Consider the following 15,854-nt stretch of genomic DNA (forward strand, 5'->3'; position numbering starts at 1 on the left):
AAATCATTTCTTCGAGACCTGAACTGATTGCAAATCGCAGTGTAGACACCTCCAAGAGCCAAAGACGGCAAATGTTTGTGTTTACTGTCTGTGTAAACTATTTCCTGAAGCGGTGCCATGTCCCTCTGTGACATCACTTCCTGCTGATGTGCAGGGTGAGCTATCGCACAGCCTACCGTCGAGGGGAGAAGACCATGTACCGGCGGAAGTCACAGTGCTGCCCAGGATTCTACGAGAGCGGCGAGATTTGTGCCCGTGAGACATTACACCACACACACACACACACACACACACACACACACACACACACACACACACACACACACACACACACTGACAATCCTGTTGGGAATTATTGGCCCCCTTAATTTCTAAACACAGGATATTTATTGGACAAAATTTTTAAATTTGATCATAAATAAACACACGAGCCAATTTTTTTTAAAATGAGAATATTTAATAAACAACAACAAAACAAATTACTTTCAAATACAGTAGTGAAATAAAAAGCAAAATGTTCATCAGACTAATCATAATAATAATAATAATAATAATAATAATAATAATAATAATTGGTACACTTTGAATTTACAGTAAATTATCACTTTTACAGACAGTTTTCTTGAGACAAAGAAAACCTGATTGACCGTGTGTAACAGGGTGATGTGTTTTATGATCTCCACTGAGATTTGTGTCATGTTCCTTTTGTTTTTATTTTACTCAGTGCCAACTGTAATGTGAGTATGTCACCACTTGAGGGCGTATAGGTTAGGAAGGAGTGGGTGTGTCCTACCTGGACACACCCACACGTGTGAATGGACACTGGAGAGTGGCGGCTGTTCTTTGTACATGTATATATTTTTTATGTTACCAGGACTAAAGCCTGAAAGAAAAGTGAACGTGTGTTTGATGGTGCGGAAAAGTAAAAAACAAAACAAAACAACACAACGCAGATTAAAACTACAACACAACCAAGAAGGAGATGAGCAAGGGGAGCCACCAAGGTGACCGTGACAACTTTGAATGAGTTATAGTACGATTTTGTGTCTGTTTCATCAGCAGTTAAGCTAGTATCTCACTGACGTGCAGCTGGTGCGAAAAATCACACAAAAAGAGGCGAGAAGGTGATAACTTTATCATATGGATTCTTATTGAGTTGATCCTCCCAACACGTGCGCATGATATCCGACTGTCTGCTGAATGCCTTCTGGAGTGGTGGTGAAAATACAGCTACAAATCTTGAACAGTCCGCACACATACTGTGCGAGAGCCACTGACATGGCGCGCAGCACACACGCAAAAGTCGAGCACTGCTGACGCAGTCTTTGCAGGCGCGAGGATTTGCACGTGAATACCACACAGCACTTTCACGGATGTTCAGCGCCACTGGTGCGGCTGAGATGGTGACATGTTTGTGCACACAGTGCTCAGGATGGATGTGGTATGTTATATTGATACTAGCGCATTGCCCGTGGGCATCCACGGCTCTAGACTGATGCAAAATACATAAACATACCAAAAGGTAAATATCAGCTTTCCCCAGTTTCACTGTGATCAAAGTTACAAATATAGAGGCCACTTGGCTTTTAATGTACGAGGTCTGTCCGTAAAGTATAGGTCCTTTTTATTTTTTTCAAAAACTATATGGATTTCATTCATATGTTTTTACGTCAGACATGCTTGCACCCTCGTGCGCGTGCGTGAGTTTTTCCACGCCTGTCGGTGACGTCATTCGCCTGTGAGCAGTCCTTGTGGGAGGAGTCGTCCAGCCCCTCGTCGGAATTCCTTTGTCTGAGAAGTTGCTGAGAGACTGGCGCGTTGTTTGATCAAAATTTTTTCTAAACCTGTGAGACACATCGAAGTGGACATGGTTCGAAAAATTAAGCTGGTTTTCAGTGAAAATTTTAACAGCTGATGAGAGATTTTGAGGTGATTCTGTCGCTTTAAGGACTTCCCACGGTGCGAGACGTCGCGCAGCGCTCCCAGGCGCCGTCGTCAGCCTGTTCAAGCTGAAAACCTCCACATTTCAGGCTCTATTGATCCAGGACGTCGTGAGAGAACAGAGAAGTTTCAGAAGAAGTCGGTTTCAGCATTTTATCCGGATATTCCACTGTTAAAGGAGATTTTTTTAATGAAAGACGTGCGGACGGGTCCGCGCGTCGGGACGCAGCTGACGCGGCGCAGCGGCACAATTTTTAAAATTTTTTTTTCATTAAAAAAATCTCCTTTAACAGTGGAATATCCGGATAAAATGCTGAAACCGACTTCTTCTGAAACTTCTCTGTTCTCTCACGACGTCCTGGATCAATAGAGCCTGAAATGTGGAGGTTTTAAGCTTGAAACAGGCTGATGACGCCGCCTGAGAGCGCTGCGCGACGTCTCGCACCGTGAAAAGTCCTTAAAGCGACAGTATCACCTCAAAATCTCTCATCAGCTGTTAAAATTTTCACTGAAGACCAGCTTAATTTTTCGAACCATGTCCACTTCGATGTGTCTCACAGGTTTAGAAAAAATTTAGATCAAACAAAGCGCCAGTCTCTCAGCAACTTCTCAGACAAAGGAATTCCGACGAGGGGCTGGACGACTCCTCCCACAAGGAGTGCTCACAGGCGAATGACGCCACCGACAGGCGTGGAAAAACTCACACATGCGCACGAGGGTTCAAGCATGTCTGACGTAAAAACATATGAATGAAATCCATATAGTTTTTGAAAAAAATAAAAAGGACCTATACTTTACGGACAGACCTCGTACACAATTTGTCATTGTGCACAATTTGTCATTGCTTTTTGGCACTTTAAATTGGAACCTCTATCCAATTTTGGTTGTGGAGGTAAATCCATAACAGAAATATGAGAGTGACTGAGATGCTTTAGTTTGAGATATAATGCAAAATGTAACCAACTGGGCTTTTCGATATTAAATTCAGATGTCCACAAAATCCACAATCCGGATCAGATCTGAATCAATGTGGATGCATCTCATTTCAAATATGAAAGTGATTGGGGCACATTTGATTGACGCCGTTGTATACGACGGCTGGGACCAAGCTTTACTAAATTATAAATAACTTTTTAATGATATGAGATAGAAATTTACTTTTTTTTTTTTTTGCTGAAAATTTAAGTCCGCAGACTTTCGATCCACCGTCGGCCATCTTTGTACTCCTCATAGAAGCTGTGTGATGACGTGCGGAATGTGAGTGTCCAATCGGAATTGGTTCACCGTTACATGATTTTCCAAAATCCAATCGTAGGGCAGATTTACCTCACGTGTTAAACCAAAGATTGTTTTCAGGACTGATACGTTACTAGTTGGCCCGTTTGAATAGCCTCCCTAACTCCACCAAAGAGCACTGCGCCATTACGCACAGCCAAAGTGAAAGCACACGGAGAGCCTCGTATGACAATCTCACATGCTCAAACAAAGAGTGTGTAACTATCAGGATTGCTCCACTAGTTTGCATTTGAATGTTACTGGATAACTCTGTGGCTCTGGATAACTCTCTGGCATAAAGCACTATTTATCAATGGGGTGAGGGAGAGGGGCCGCTCCTCAGACTGGAGCATAAACGCATAGACCATTTTGTATATATTGTTCAAAATGTGCATTTGTGTTTATTTTTTGAACATTTTTGTTGTACAGTCTTTCACACAAGACCTCAAATTACCTTTATAGTGTCAAAACAGTTGTTTATTATAGTTTGCTGTGTGTTTTGAATAAATGTGTGTGGAAAATTATTTTTCGCTTTATCTTTTCCTTTATTTCTGATTGTAAACCTTTATTACACTTATAAAACACAACAAAGTATATATATTATGAAAGAACAGGTTGTCCTGAAAAAAAGAGACATAAAACTTGATTGTGGGATGCAGGGAGAGCTGTTAACAGCAATAATAAAACATTTATGCCAGGCGAGTAAACTGTCCAAAAAATGCCCTTGGACCCCAGAGGGTTAATGTAATATAATGTAAAATATACTTTAAATGGGGTTTTCAATGTTACATTTAAATGGCTATAAAATCTATAATCTGAATCAGATCCAGATCAAACATTGTCATTTGATAAATGATACCATCCTACAAAATACTCTCAAATATGAAAGAAAGTTGATCTTTTGTGACAGTTATCAATTTTTGAAAATTCTTTCAGTGTTAAACATAGCAATTTTTCTAATTTTCCAAGACTGTGTGTGTGTGTGTGTGTGTGTGTGTGTGTGTGTGTGTGTGTGTGTGTGTGTGTGTGTGTGTGTGTGTGTGTGTGTGTGTGTGTGTGTGTGTGTGTGTGCATCATGCATGTGTGAACTTAAATGTTTTTTAATGATCATAAGAAATAGAAATTATGTGACATTGGCTTTTTGCTTTTCCATTAAATTCTGTCTCTTTTTTTTTTTTCGCTTCATATTTTCAGACTTATTTTGAAAAACACGTACAGTTTGGAGAAAGTGTTTGGCACGCACGTTCTCACTGCACATGCATGATTCCAGTTCACGTGCGGGAGAACATGTCCATGTGGCGTTTGTGTGTGTGCATGTGGGTGAGTGTCTCCACATGATTAACTTTGAAGCATATAGGTCAAAGGTCAAGGTGAAACTTTGGGGACATGATCTTGTAGTGGTTAAAGCATTGGTCTTGAGACCAGAGAATCAACGGTTCAAACCCCAATCTCTCCGTGGGTGAGGTCCTTAAACCCCAAGTTTCTCCTGGTGTGTCGTGAGCGCCTTGCATGGCAGCACCCTGACAATCAGTGTGAATGGGTGAATGTGAGGCATCATTGTAAAGGCCCTGTCACACCTTGACAATTTCGCCAGCATATGCCAACTGTATTAAAATACGCTGGCATAAATCTAATAAGTTAAGGGTAAGTTTTTTTATATGGGAAGAGCACGCTGAAGCACGTTGAAGCTCGCTGATATAAGTCCTAGTACACTGAACTCCTTGAAAAGTTTTGGGCATGCTGAAAATTTTCAACGCATGCCTACTTGTGACTCATATGTCCCTCACATGCGGGACATAAGTTATAGGTAAGTTATGTGATTGTTGGCACATGTTTCTTGTAATTTACTAAGTCTAAATACGTCCATTAATGCTGTCCACTGACTGGCTGAAACCTGCAGTCCTCATTGCAGACAGACTGTTTCATTCACCCACGGAGTAAATATTACCTGTTTGCTTCAGTCCGATCCATCATCACAGCCTGATGGACAAGTATCCACATAAAACTCCTGATTTTGGAAAATGACATCTGAAAATACTTCAATTCTCCTGATTTTGGAAAACGATGTCTGAAAATACTTCAATTCTCCCGATTGTGGAAAACGATGTCTGAAAAAACTTCAATTCTCCTGATTTTGGAAAACGATGTCTGGAAATACTTCATTTCATTGTCGTGGCTGGAAACATAACATTTTAAAGCAAGTCCCTCAGTGTTTTTTCTGCTGCAGGTGCATTTCTCAGAGGATGCCGGTGTCGTGCTCTGATCACACAGAAATGCTGTGATGATTTAAACTTTTAAAGCGCCGTCGCTGTAGGTGTGATCATCAGACGACCTGATTGATCAGGTGTGACCAGAGCTGAATGAAGCACTGTAACTCTTTAAACTTTTAAAGCGCCGTCGCTGTGATCTGTCGGTGCCGACACACAACATTCACAGCATTCACGTCTGCTCACACCTGACCACGGTTCACTGGCACTTTCAAATTTTAAATCATCACAGCACTCCATTCATGCATGGCAGCGTTTACCACAGCCAGTCGACTCATCAGCATTCTGTACACAATGAAAATGGTCCACCAAGATAAAAAAGTGTTTCTGACCCATACCACCCCGTGCAGTACTGACCCAAACCATCTTTAAGGTGTGACAGCTGCATTAATTTATTAGACGTGTGGCAGCGCGTGCCAGTGTTTTGAATATGGTTGGCATACGCAGGCTAAATCATCAGTGTGACAGGGCCTGAAAGCGCTTTGAGCTTCTGATTTGGAGGGAAAAGTGCTATGTAAATGGAGTCCATTTCCATTTAAAGTTGTTAAAAATATAGTGTGAAAAACATATTTTTATATCTCCCCAAACCCGTAGAGCACATTGCTGCTAAAGCTTATGTTGATCAGTTAATCATTTGTCATTCCACTGTGTAAGTGGCATCATGGTGATGTCACAATCGAGTCATGAAATGATGTCACAAAAGCCTGAAAAACATTTCCCAGGATGTCCTCACAACCAGCGGAACTTGATGAACAGATTCGGCCTCTTGCACTCTTCCTTTTGCTGCAACTCGTACGGCGTGGCATGACGTGCGTGCGTGCAGAGTGTGTGCCACCCCACTGCCCGAGGCACAGTCTGATGAGATGCACCGATCATATTGTTGTGGTCATTGTGCTTGGAGTGAGTCCTTGTTTGTTGTCCAGTGTTTGGCCTTACAACCCCGCCCCCCCGCCCCCTTCAGTCCTGACCAGGAGTGCAGCTCAGCGGAAAACAGATGGCACAGCGGTCAGCACCTGTTGTCCAGCAGCAGCAGTGTGAGAAACTATGTGAGGGAGGAAGACAATGGTGAGGAAGACGGGGCGTTAGCAGCAGTTGTTTTCTGTGAAGTTATGATGTGCGCCTGCAGAGGACAGACCCCACTTTAATCTGAGCGCTTAAAGGCTCTGTTGTCATGAGCGACCGTCACATGCTCGGAGTGTCACTGCGCTCTTCATCACTTCTCTGAAAGCTTAATGATCGCAGCCGAAGCCAAACAGTCCAGGCGGCCTGGAAGTTCCACATCACAAAGGACATCGATTCAGCTAAAGCAACTGACGTTTCACGGTAGAGTGTGAACTCAGGAAATCGATTATCGGTGGAGGAGACTGTTTTGGTTCACGTACTTTCGGTGGTGCTCCAAGTAAATGTTACATAAAAGAAAGAGGAGCAGCCAGGAAATCAAGAACCTTTTAAGATACAAAAACCTGCAGTAATATTGGTTCAGCTCTGGAATCAAGCACAACATTTTTTTTAAGTGCTCCAGTTCCAGAAGTAAAAATCCCAATTGTTTTCTTCATTGACATTTCAGGAAATCCTGAAATAAAGACTTTTAAGCTAGGAGAAGAAAAAAGACCACACAAAAAAAAATGATTTTGATTAAAAAAATGAAGGAACTACTCATCCCATAATCCATTGCAAATCCCAGAATCAATAGCAAATGACTCCATTAATCTGTTTTGTTTTTTTTGCAGTCGCCACTCAGGCGTCCACCAGTGCCACTTGTTTCCTCAAATTAACTGAGTGCCATTGTATTTACCTCACAGCAGCAACATCTGTCATTTTATTTATATATATATATATATATATATATATATATATATATATATATATATATATATATATATATATAGCATCATATAGTGGGGAAAATAAGTATTTGACCCCCAAGAAAAACAGAGCTTTACAACTGGTACAGAAACATTTGTCTGACATTACAGAGGTCAGACGTTTCCTGTAGTTCTTGATCAAGTTTGCACACACTGCAACAAGGATTTTGGTCCACTCCTCCATACAGATCTTCTCTAGATCTTTCAGCTTTGGAGTTTCAGCTCCCTCCCTGTTGTCCTCATTTAAATTTACATGTTGAGTCTCCCATGTGTCTTCTGGCAAACTGTGGCTGAATCTTTAAGAAAGTCCTTCTCTCTTCTACTCTGCTATGAAGCTGTTTAACTGGTTGATAGAGCAGATTGAAGTCGTGCGGCGTGCAGTTTCTGTCGCTCACTCGTTCCTTTCTTGCAGTTTTTGCGAGTTGCATTCTCCACACAGATTTACCAAACAGTACTGTACTGTTTGTATTTCATATTAATTGATGTCAGTGAGGTTAATGACATATTCGGTGATTGTGAAATGTTGCTGTTTTCATCCGCTGACGTCTTCAAATAAAACTCGCTGTAAAAGTGATCATTTGTATTAAGAATAATACTTACATCTGTCCGTTTACTTTTGGGCTCTGAACATGGACCATGTATAAAAGTGGCTGTAATTCCTAAATGTGCAATGTGATATTTTTGTTAAACCTCTTGAATTAAAGCTAAATAAGAAGCACATCGTTTGATTTAAAGTACATTGTGGTGCCGAACAGACACCAAATATTTAAAGACCTTTACTGTATGTCGTACTTTTGCCAACAAAGTTTCTGGTTTCTTTGCTTGTTGAGGAGGCGTCTAAATAATAATTTAATGCTGATGTATTTGTGTGTGTGTGTGTGTGTGTGTGTGTGTGTGTGTGTGTGTGTGTGTGTGTGTGTGTGTGTGTGTGTGTGTGTGTGTGTGTGTGTAGCTCATTGTGCAGAGAGTTGTGTGCACGGTCGCTGCGTGGCCCCAAACACCTGCCAGTGTGAGCCGGGCTGGGGGGGCTCCAACTGCTCCAGCGGTAAGTCCTCACAGCTGTTCCTGTCTGTGTGCGTCAGTTCGGTTTGTGTGAATCGACTCCAAACGTAGAAAAGGAAAAACAGATTCTGGTGCCGTTTGCCTCCTGCCTGGTTTTTCTCTGACGCATTCTCGGATAAACGTCCCCTAGTCTGTACCGTGTGTTAAACCCAGTGGAGATGACAACATTATAACCAAACAGTAATAAATACACTGGAGTTAGTTGGTTTGTTGCTCACAAATGATTTCAGTTGTTTTCAGTTTGGTGAAAAGTTCGAGCCAGAAATATTGGACATAGAAGGTTCGTGCAGAAAATCAGGCACTTTGGCCCTTGTTGGTTGACTGAGTGTGAATGTTCATAACTCTGACTTTACATCATGGTGCTAGTTTGCTGTTTGCAGAACCCTGTGCTGCTCGGGGGGTGGGGCTCAGAGCTGACCTCTCGTCACGCTGTAGTTAAATCGCTTTAGTGGGAAGGAGCACTACAGATGCAATGTTTGCTGTGGGAGATTGAGTGCCAGTGGGGGGGATCATGTTTGTGCAAGTGTCAAGGTGTGTACACTTATGTCAGGGTGCCCAGAGAAGAGTTGCGGGATGGTATAGCGAAATCTGGAGTGGAAGAGAAGTATGTGAGGGTGGTGCAGGATGTGTACAAGGACTGTGTGCAGTGTTTGCCACAGGGTGAGCATTTACTTGTGGTTTTGGGCAGCGAGCCATGTGACAGCGTGACGTGATGAGCGCGTTCAGAATAAATGATATTTTTTTTGCAAAACATACTCAATATCTTTAAATAATACAGAAATTTTAGAAGTTTACATATTAAACCAATTAGATTCTGAACATGCCAAAGGCAATTTAGTAAAATGGTGTCACTGCCCCGTTGGAGCTTCAAAACCGCTCCTCAGAAAGCCTTTGGATGATGTCACGGAGGGTTTGTCCAGTCAATAGTGTGAGTGTGTGCAAAGGAAGCATGGTGCCAGTTTCATGCCCTGTTCCTCATCTCCCTGCTTACTGGTTTGAGTTGAGTCTGTTCCTGGTTGGAGGAGGTGGGGATGGACTGCTGGCTGCCAGGTGGGATCCAGTACAGTGGTGGATGCAATTAAAGCTCCCAGACAAGGTCCTGGGTTTGATTACGGTTGTTGTGTGTGGTGTTTGCCGTATGTTTCCCACGTGGATGCATGGGTTTTCTCGGGGACTTCCCTTTCCTCCCAGAATCCAAGAACAAGCAGATTATATGGGAGTGAGTAATTGTCTCTGTGTGTTTGTTCCTGGAATGGACTGTAGATCTTTCACTCTGCACTAGGAGCGATTTTACAGTTAACAATTCAGGGGTGCACTGGTACTCGTGTTCGTGTGTGCTAATCATCATTGATGCACAGCAGAGGGAAACACTTTTCCTAAAATCTGTCATTGCTTTCCTCTTATGAAGTGCTTTCCTCGTGTTTTCTGCTACGCATAATTTATTTTTAGCACGCACAAGCACCATGAGTACCAGTTATGTGTACCCCTGATTATTGTGGCACCTTTCATAATGTGTTAGTATTCAGGCTGGGTGTTGAAAAATTAAAAATCAATCGATACCAAATTTATTATTTATGCAACCCATCATCTTGGCTTTTATATTTTTAATTAATTTATATCAAGTTGTAGAGATTTGGTTTGACGTTGAGTTAAGTTTTATACTGAGAAGCCTGATTTACTTTTTATATTTGAAATGGCATAAATAAATTAAAACGCGTTAAATACCAAGGGTTTTGCAAGCCACTGCCTATCTCAATCAAAAGTGCCTCAGTCACTCTCATTTTTTGGATGAAGGTTCCAATTTTATGCCTGTTTGTCTGTCTTCCAGTTATCAAAAAGCCAGTGACAAATTGTGCACAGCAGAGATAACCAATGTTCTGTGAAAACTGTCTGAAAAAGAATTCAGAAACCAAAAAGTTGAAAAAAAAAAAAACCCGACAACACCACATAAAAATTTGATTCAAGTGCATGAACTAAATGCACACTCCTGACATTTGATCACATGCTCATGAAAAGCCACTTCTAACAAGGTTTGACCTTGACATTTTTTTTCCAAGGTAAAAATGTGTCGAATTAGAAACTAGTGTTGGCAGAGGTTTGTGTTCTATGAGCGTGGTGCTCCAGTTTGTGGTGGCCAATTGGTTAGTGTGCTTGGTTTCAGTTTAAGTTCCTGGTTCAAACCCCACCACTGCCAGTTTCTCCATGTAATGTGGTGTTACATCAGGCGAAAAACATGTGCCAATTAAACATGCTGATCCACAACGAATCTGCTGTGGAAACCCCCCAAGTGAAAAAAATATTGTCGGTAAACTTGTTATGGTTAGAGGTCCGGGCGGAACTGGACCGTATTAGGCAATGGACCCAAATGCTAGGGAGCAGGACACGGGAAAGATTACAAAGGAAAAGATATTTATTTATAAGAATAAAAATCAAGATGCTGCACCGGGGGTGCCTGCAGAATGGTGGTGAAAGTAGGGAGCTGCAGTATCCCTAGCCAGTCTTGAAGGAGAACTGATAACAGGGGTTCAGGGTTCAGGACCAGGTAGAACGCTTGCCTCCAACACCAGGAACTAGGGGAATGAAGACACAACCGGTGAGTGAATGCACTCGTAACACTGAAGCCTTAAAACAGTCACTGTTCATAAAAGGCTTAACACAGGATTCTTCAGAGATCTGGAAATAATGTTCTCTTCTTAGGAAATAAGGTTTGCTTTTCAGGAATCATTCACAGTTCATAAATTGTATCCAGAGGTCAGAGGTCAAGTGCTGCGTGTTGTGACACAGTTCCAATTAAGCAGGACTTAGACAGCTGGGCTCTTAAAGCTAGAGTGCCAGGAAGCATATTGAAATTGAGACGATTGTTAGAATTTTGATGGAGACCAAAGTAATTTTGTTCTTCAGTGTGAATATAAAGGATTCCCAAAATATTAGTCTGAACATGATTAAAATTTGTCCGTATCTAAACAAATTCTGAATTATTGGCACGTGCCAAAAATTCGAAAGCCACGACGCCATCGGGGTGATGTCACAGGTCACGTGGGGGGGGGTTTCACCACTAGCAGCTAGCTAGAAGACTGGCGATCGAACTCACGAGGATTTTGCAGCGCTGCTTTTGGACAGGTGAGTTGCGTGGTGACTGGTGTCTGACGGTGTACAGTTATGGTTATTATCCGAGTCTGTTATTATCTGATTATCTGAGTTATTAAGTGCATGTGCGCAAGTGCAGATGCACTTCCGGCTTGAATTCGTCTGCAGGTTTTGACGGTCGCTGGGTCGAAATACGCTATGGATTTCCCTCAAATTATGTATGTTCCCACAAATTAAAAATTCCCCCCAAAATTTAATGGGTTCTAAATATGATGTAGTTTATATATATTAAACTTCAGACTATATTTTATCTACTGAAGATTGCCGGTACTCTAGCTTTAAACAGTTGATGTCAGAATTCATGCAGTTCTTAGGAAGAGCTCTTGGAACAGTTCTTTATCTTAGCACAGTCACAGACAGGAATGAGTGAGCACAGGATCCCACTGAGCAGAGCTGCACTCTGAGCAGAGAGCCTTAGAGTTCCAAAGTGGCGTTACTGTGCAGGTATCCAGGGACCAGGGCAGCGTGGAAGCCGTGCAGGAAGCGCCTGGAACTCCAGGAAAGACAGTTCGCTCTAATACAGGAATTAGAGAGCTGTCCAGGTTACCTTGAGCTTAGCTGCGGAAAGCTCCGACGTCTTGGGTGATTGGAAGCAGCAGGAAGACGTGGTCAAGGTCACAAAGAGGAGTCAGGCTCGGACAGTCTGGATCATGGAAGCGTCTGGTAAGTCTCTTGGAAGTCTTAGGCTTGAGGAGTCTCATGGAATGTCCTGGATCATTGATCATCAGGGAGAATCTGGCGTGGCTCTAGAATCATGGAAGAATCTGGCAACTACTGATTGGAAAGTCAGGGTTTAAATAGTCTGTCACACATCAGCCACTCATCCGCTCCAGGTGTGGAAAACAACTGAGGGCGCCATCTGCGGAAAAAACTCACACATGGGAATTAGTTAAAAACAGAATTAAAACCAGGATCCGGGTAAAACCCTGACAAAACTGTTTTGAATGTACCATTGGTGTGTGAGTGTGGCTGTGTGAATGTATGAATGTGAAGCATCATTGTAAAGCGCTTTGAGCTTCTGATATAGATTGGAAAAGCACTATATAAATGCAGTCCATTTATTAAGGAGCTGAAATATAAAGCAAAGGTTTGTACTTCAATGTGCAATGTAGTATTCTTTTTGTTCAAACAGATTAAAAAAAATTGTATCATCAAAAATATTCAGGACTTGGTATCAAAGTCAAAGTATCAGCATTGGTATCGGTATTGAAAATTTGAGTATGATACCCGTCCCTAGTTGGTATTAAGTGAAAAAACTGTTTGGAGAAAAACAGTTTTGGACGTCCGCTCTCACGTTGCCAGGCGTTTGTCTCCGACACATCAGGAGTCTCAGCAAGACCAAAAGCCTGAGGCTAACTTTAGCATCACTTAGCTCCCACAGCTGTGACGTGAAATTGTCATTAAGACCTTTAATGTGTGATGTGAGCTATATTCGGTTTTGGGCTGTGTTGTGTTGTGTGCACGCTGATGTGCACGAGGAGCCCACAGGGTGTGTTCCTGCTGAGTTCAGCTTTCAGGCCTGTAATCAAAGAGCTTATTGTTGTGTCTGGTCTTTGTGCTCACTCGTACAGATCACCGCGGCTCCTCTTGTCTGTGCAGCGTGACGGGAAAAGTCTTACCTGTAAAATAAAAGTCTCATTAAATTAATAAAAAAAAAAAAAAAATTAAAAATCCTGACTTGTTCCAAGTCAGTAGATTTGGCAACAAGGTGCAACTGAGTCGAACAAGTGCCAAATCAAATCAAATCAATTTTATTTATATAGCACCAAATCACAACAAACAGTTGCCCCAAGGCGCTTCATATTGTAAGTCAAAGCCATACAATAATTACGGAAAAACCCCAACTGTCAAAACGACCCCCTGTGAGCAAGCACTTGGCGACAGTGGGAAGGAAAAACTCCCTTTTAACAGGAAGAAACCTCCAGCAGAACCAGGCTCAGGGAGGGGCAGTCTTCTGCTGGGACTGGTTGGGGCTGAGGGAGAGAACCAGGAAAAAGACATGCTGTGGAAGAGAGCAGAGATCAATCACTAATGATTAAATGCAGAGTGGTGCATACAGAGCAAAAAGAGAAAGAAACACTCAGTGCATCATGGGAACCCCCCAGCAGTCTAAGTCTATAGCAGCATAACTAAGGGATGGTTCAGGGTCACCTGATCCAGCCCTAACTATAAGCTTTAGCAAAAAGGAAAGTTTTAAGGCTAATCTTAAAAGTAGAGAGGGTGTCTGTTGTGTGGGCCGCTGAAGAGGAGGTACTGCTGGCCCACCACCACCAGAGGGCGCCCTGCCTGGAGTGCGGGCTCCAGGCACCAGAGGGCGCCGCCGCCGTACGAGAGCAGTCAGGGTGACAGCTGTCACCCATTACTGGACACAGCTGACTCCACTCAGCCCGGGGGTATATCATCAGGACGGCGTCTCCACCTCAGTGCCGAGATATCGCCTTAAGACTGAGGTAACGTTCTCTGCATTCATATACTGAATAACCAGCTAAAACTTGTTAAACCTTTTCAGGACTGCTGACTACTGATAGCTAAATTGCTTGGATAAGTACTCACCTTCCTGCTATATATTGACAAGAGGTGGAGGCGGCTCTTCCCCTCTCCGTTACTGGGTGCTGTCGCATCCACACCTGTGTGTTGTTGCTCTCTCCCGCCAGCAGTACCGGATCCGACGAGCGGAGGCAGTGGCCACCTGGGAATTCGGGACTTGGCGGTTCCAGTATTTCCAGGGTTCGGTGGCAGAGGAGATCTGGGTGGTTCCGGTTCGACTGAGACGGACGTCTCCTACCTTCGAGCCTGCCCACACGACACCAGCGGATTCGACCCCAAATTGTTAATTGTTGTATTCGTTGTGCTCGTTTCACAACAGTAAAACTTGTTATTCACCTTTCTCCATTGTCCGTTCATTACGCCCCCTGTTGTGGGTCCGTGTACCTACACTTTCACAACAGGATATCTCGGCCAGCGTCATGGACCCCGAGGGGCGTCAACCGGCTGTTGAACGGCCAATGGAAGACCAAGGCGCGTCGGCGGCTTCGGGAGGGGTAATCGGTGAGTTGCAGCGGATCCTCAGCGCTTTCACCTCTCGGATCGATTTAATGACCGAGCAGCACATTCTCCTAAACCGCAGGGTGGAGGCTTTCGCCGCACAAGTGGAGGCGCGCCCTTCGGGCGCCGCTGCGGCTCTCCCTCCCAAGGACCCTGCGCGTGAAAGTGACGTTCCACTGGTCGTTCAACGGTCCCTTCCTCCGTCCCCAGAAGCATACATAAGCCCTCCAGAACCGTACGGAGGCTGTGTGGAGACGTGCGCGGATTTTCTGATGCAGTGTTCGCTCGTCTTCGCACAGCGTCCCGTGATGTACGCGACTGATGCTAGCAAAGTAGCTTATGTAATAAATCTGCTTCGCGGGGAGGCACGCGCTTGGGCTACAGCGCTCTGGGAGCAGAACTCACGGCTCCTTCATACATACGTTGGGTTTGTACAGGAGCTCAGAACGGTGTTCGACCATCCCAACAGAGGAGAGTCCGCTTCAACCGCGCTACTGTCAATGAGACAGGGGCGTCGGAGCGCAGCTGCCTATGCAGTCGCCTTCCGCATCGCGGCGGCGAGATCCGGCTGGAATAGCACTGCCCTCTGCGCCGCCTTTGTAAACGGACTGTCATTGGTCCTAAAAGAGCACCTGGTGGCGAAGGACGAACCGCGGGACTTAGACGGGCTCATCGATCTGGTCATACGACTCGACAACCGGTTAGAAGAACGCCGTCGGGAACGAGGCGAAGGGCGTGGCCAGGCACGCGTCGTCCCTCTCCCTTCCGGTTCCGATCGAGCTCCGCCTTCCCCACGCTCCACAGCCCCTGCGCTCCGTGGGGTCACAGCTCCCCCTACTGACGAAGCTAGGGACACGAGTAGGGCAACATTTAGGGCACCAGATGCACAGAGGAGATGGACCCACGGAGCGTGTCTTGTTTGTGGTTCAATAGAGCACCATGTGAGAGACTGCCCCGAGCGGTCAAACGCCAAACGCCCACCCCTAGAGACTGGGCCAGGGGTGGGCCAAAACATTCACGTGGGACACACCCACATTGCTACACGACTCCCAGTCACGATCCTGTTTGAGGATTCAACCCTGAAGGCCCCAGCACTGGTGGACACGGGCTCTGAGGGGAATCTGCTTGACAGTAGATGGGCCAGGGAGATAGGGCTCCCTCTGGTGGCTCTTACCTCGCCTGTGCAGGTTCGGGCGCTAGATGGCTCCCTACTCCCACCAATCACGCATAAGACACCTCCAGTAACTCTGGT

General features: G+C 44.2%; 1 protein-coding gene across 1 annotated transcript in view; it reads left to right on the forward strand.

The window, feature by feature from the left end:
• Positions 1-15,854, forward strand: part of megf10 (multiple EGF-like-domains 10) — a 220,585-nt gene that overhangs the window by 39,380 nt on the left and 165,351 nt on the right. The window contains 2 exon segments of the mRNA XM_034191821.1: positions 155-255; positions 8,301-8,393. Coding sequence (XP_034047712.1) covers positions 155-255; positions 8,301-8,393 — 194 coding nt within the window.

Source organism: Thalassophryne amazonica, chromosome 17 (assembly GCF_902500255.1).
Source record: "Thalassophryne amazonica chromosome 17, fThaAma1.1, whole genome shotgun sequence".
Taxonomy (NCBI): Eukaryota; Metazoa; Chordata; class Actinopteri; order Batrachoidiformes; family Batrachoididae; genus Thalassophryne; species Thalassophryne amazonica.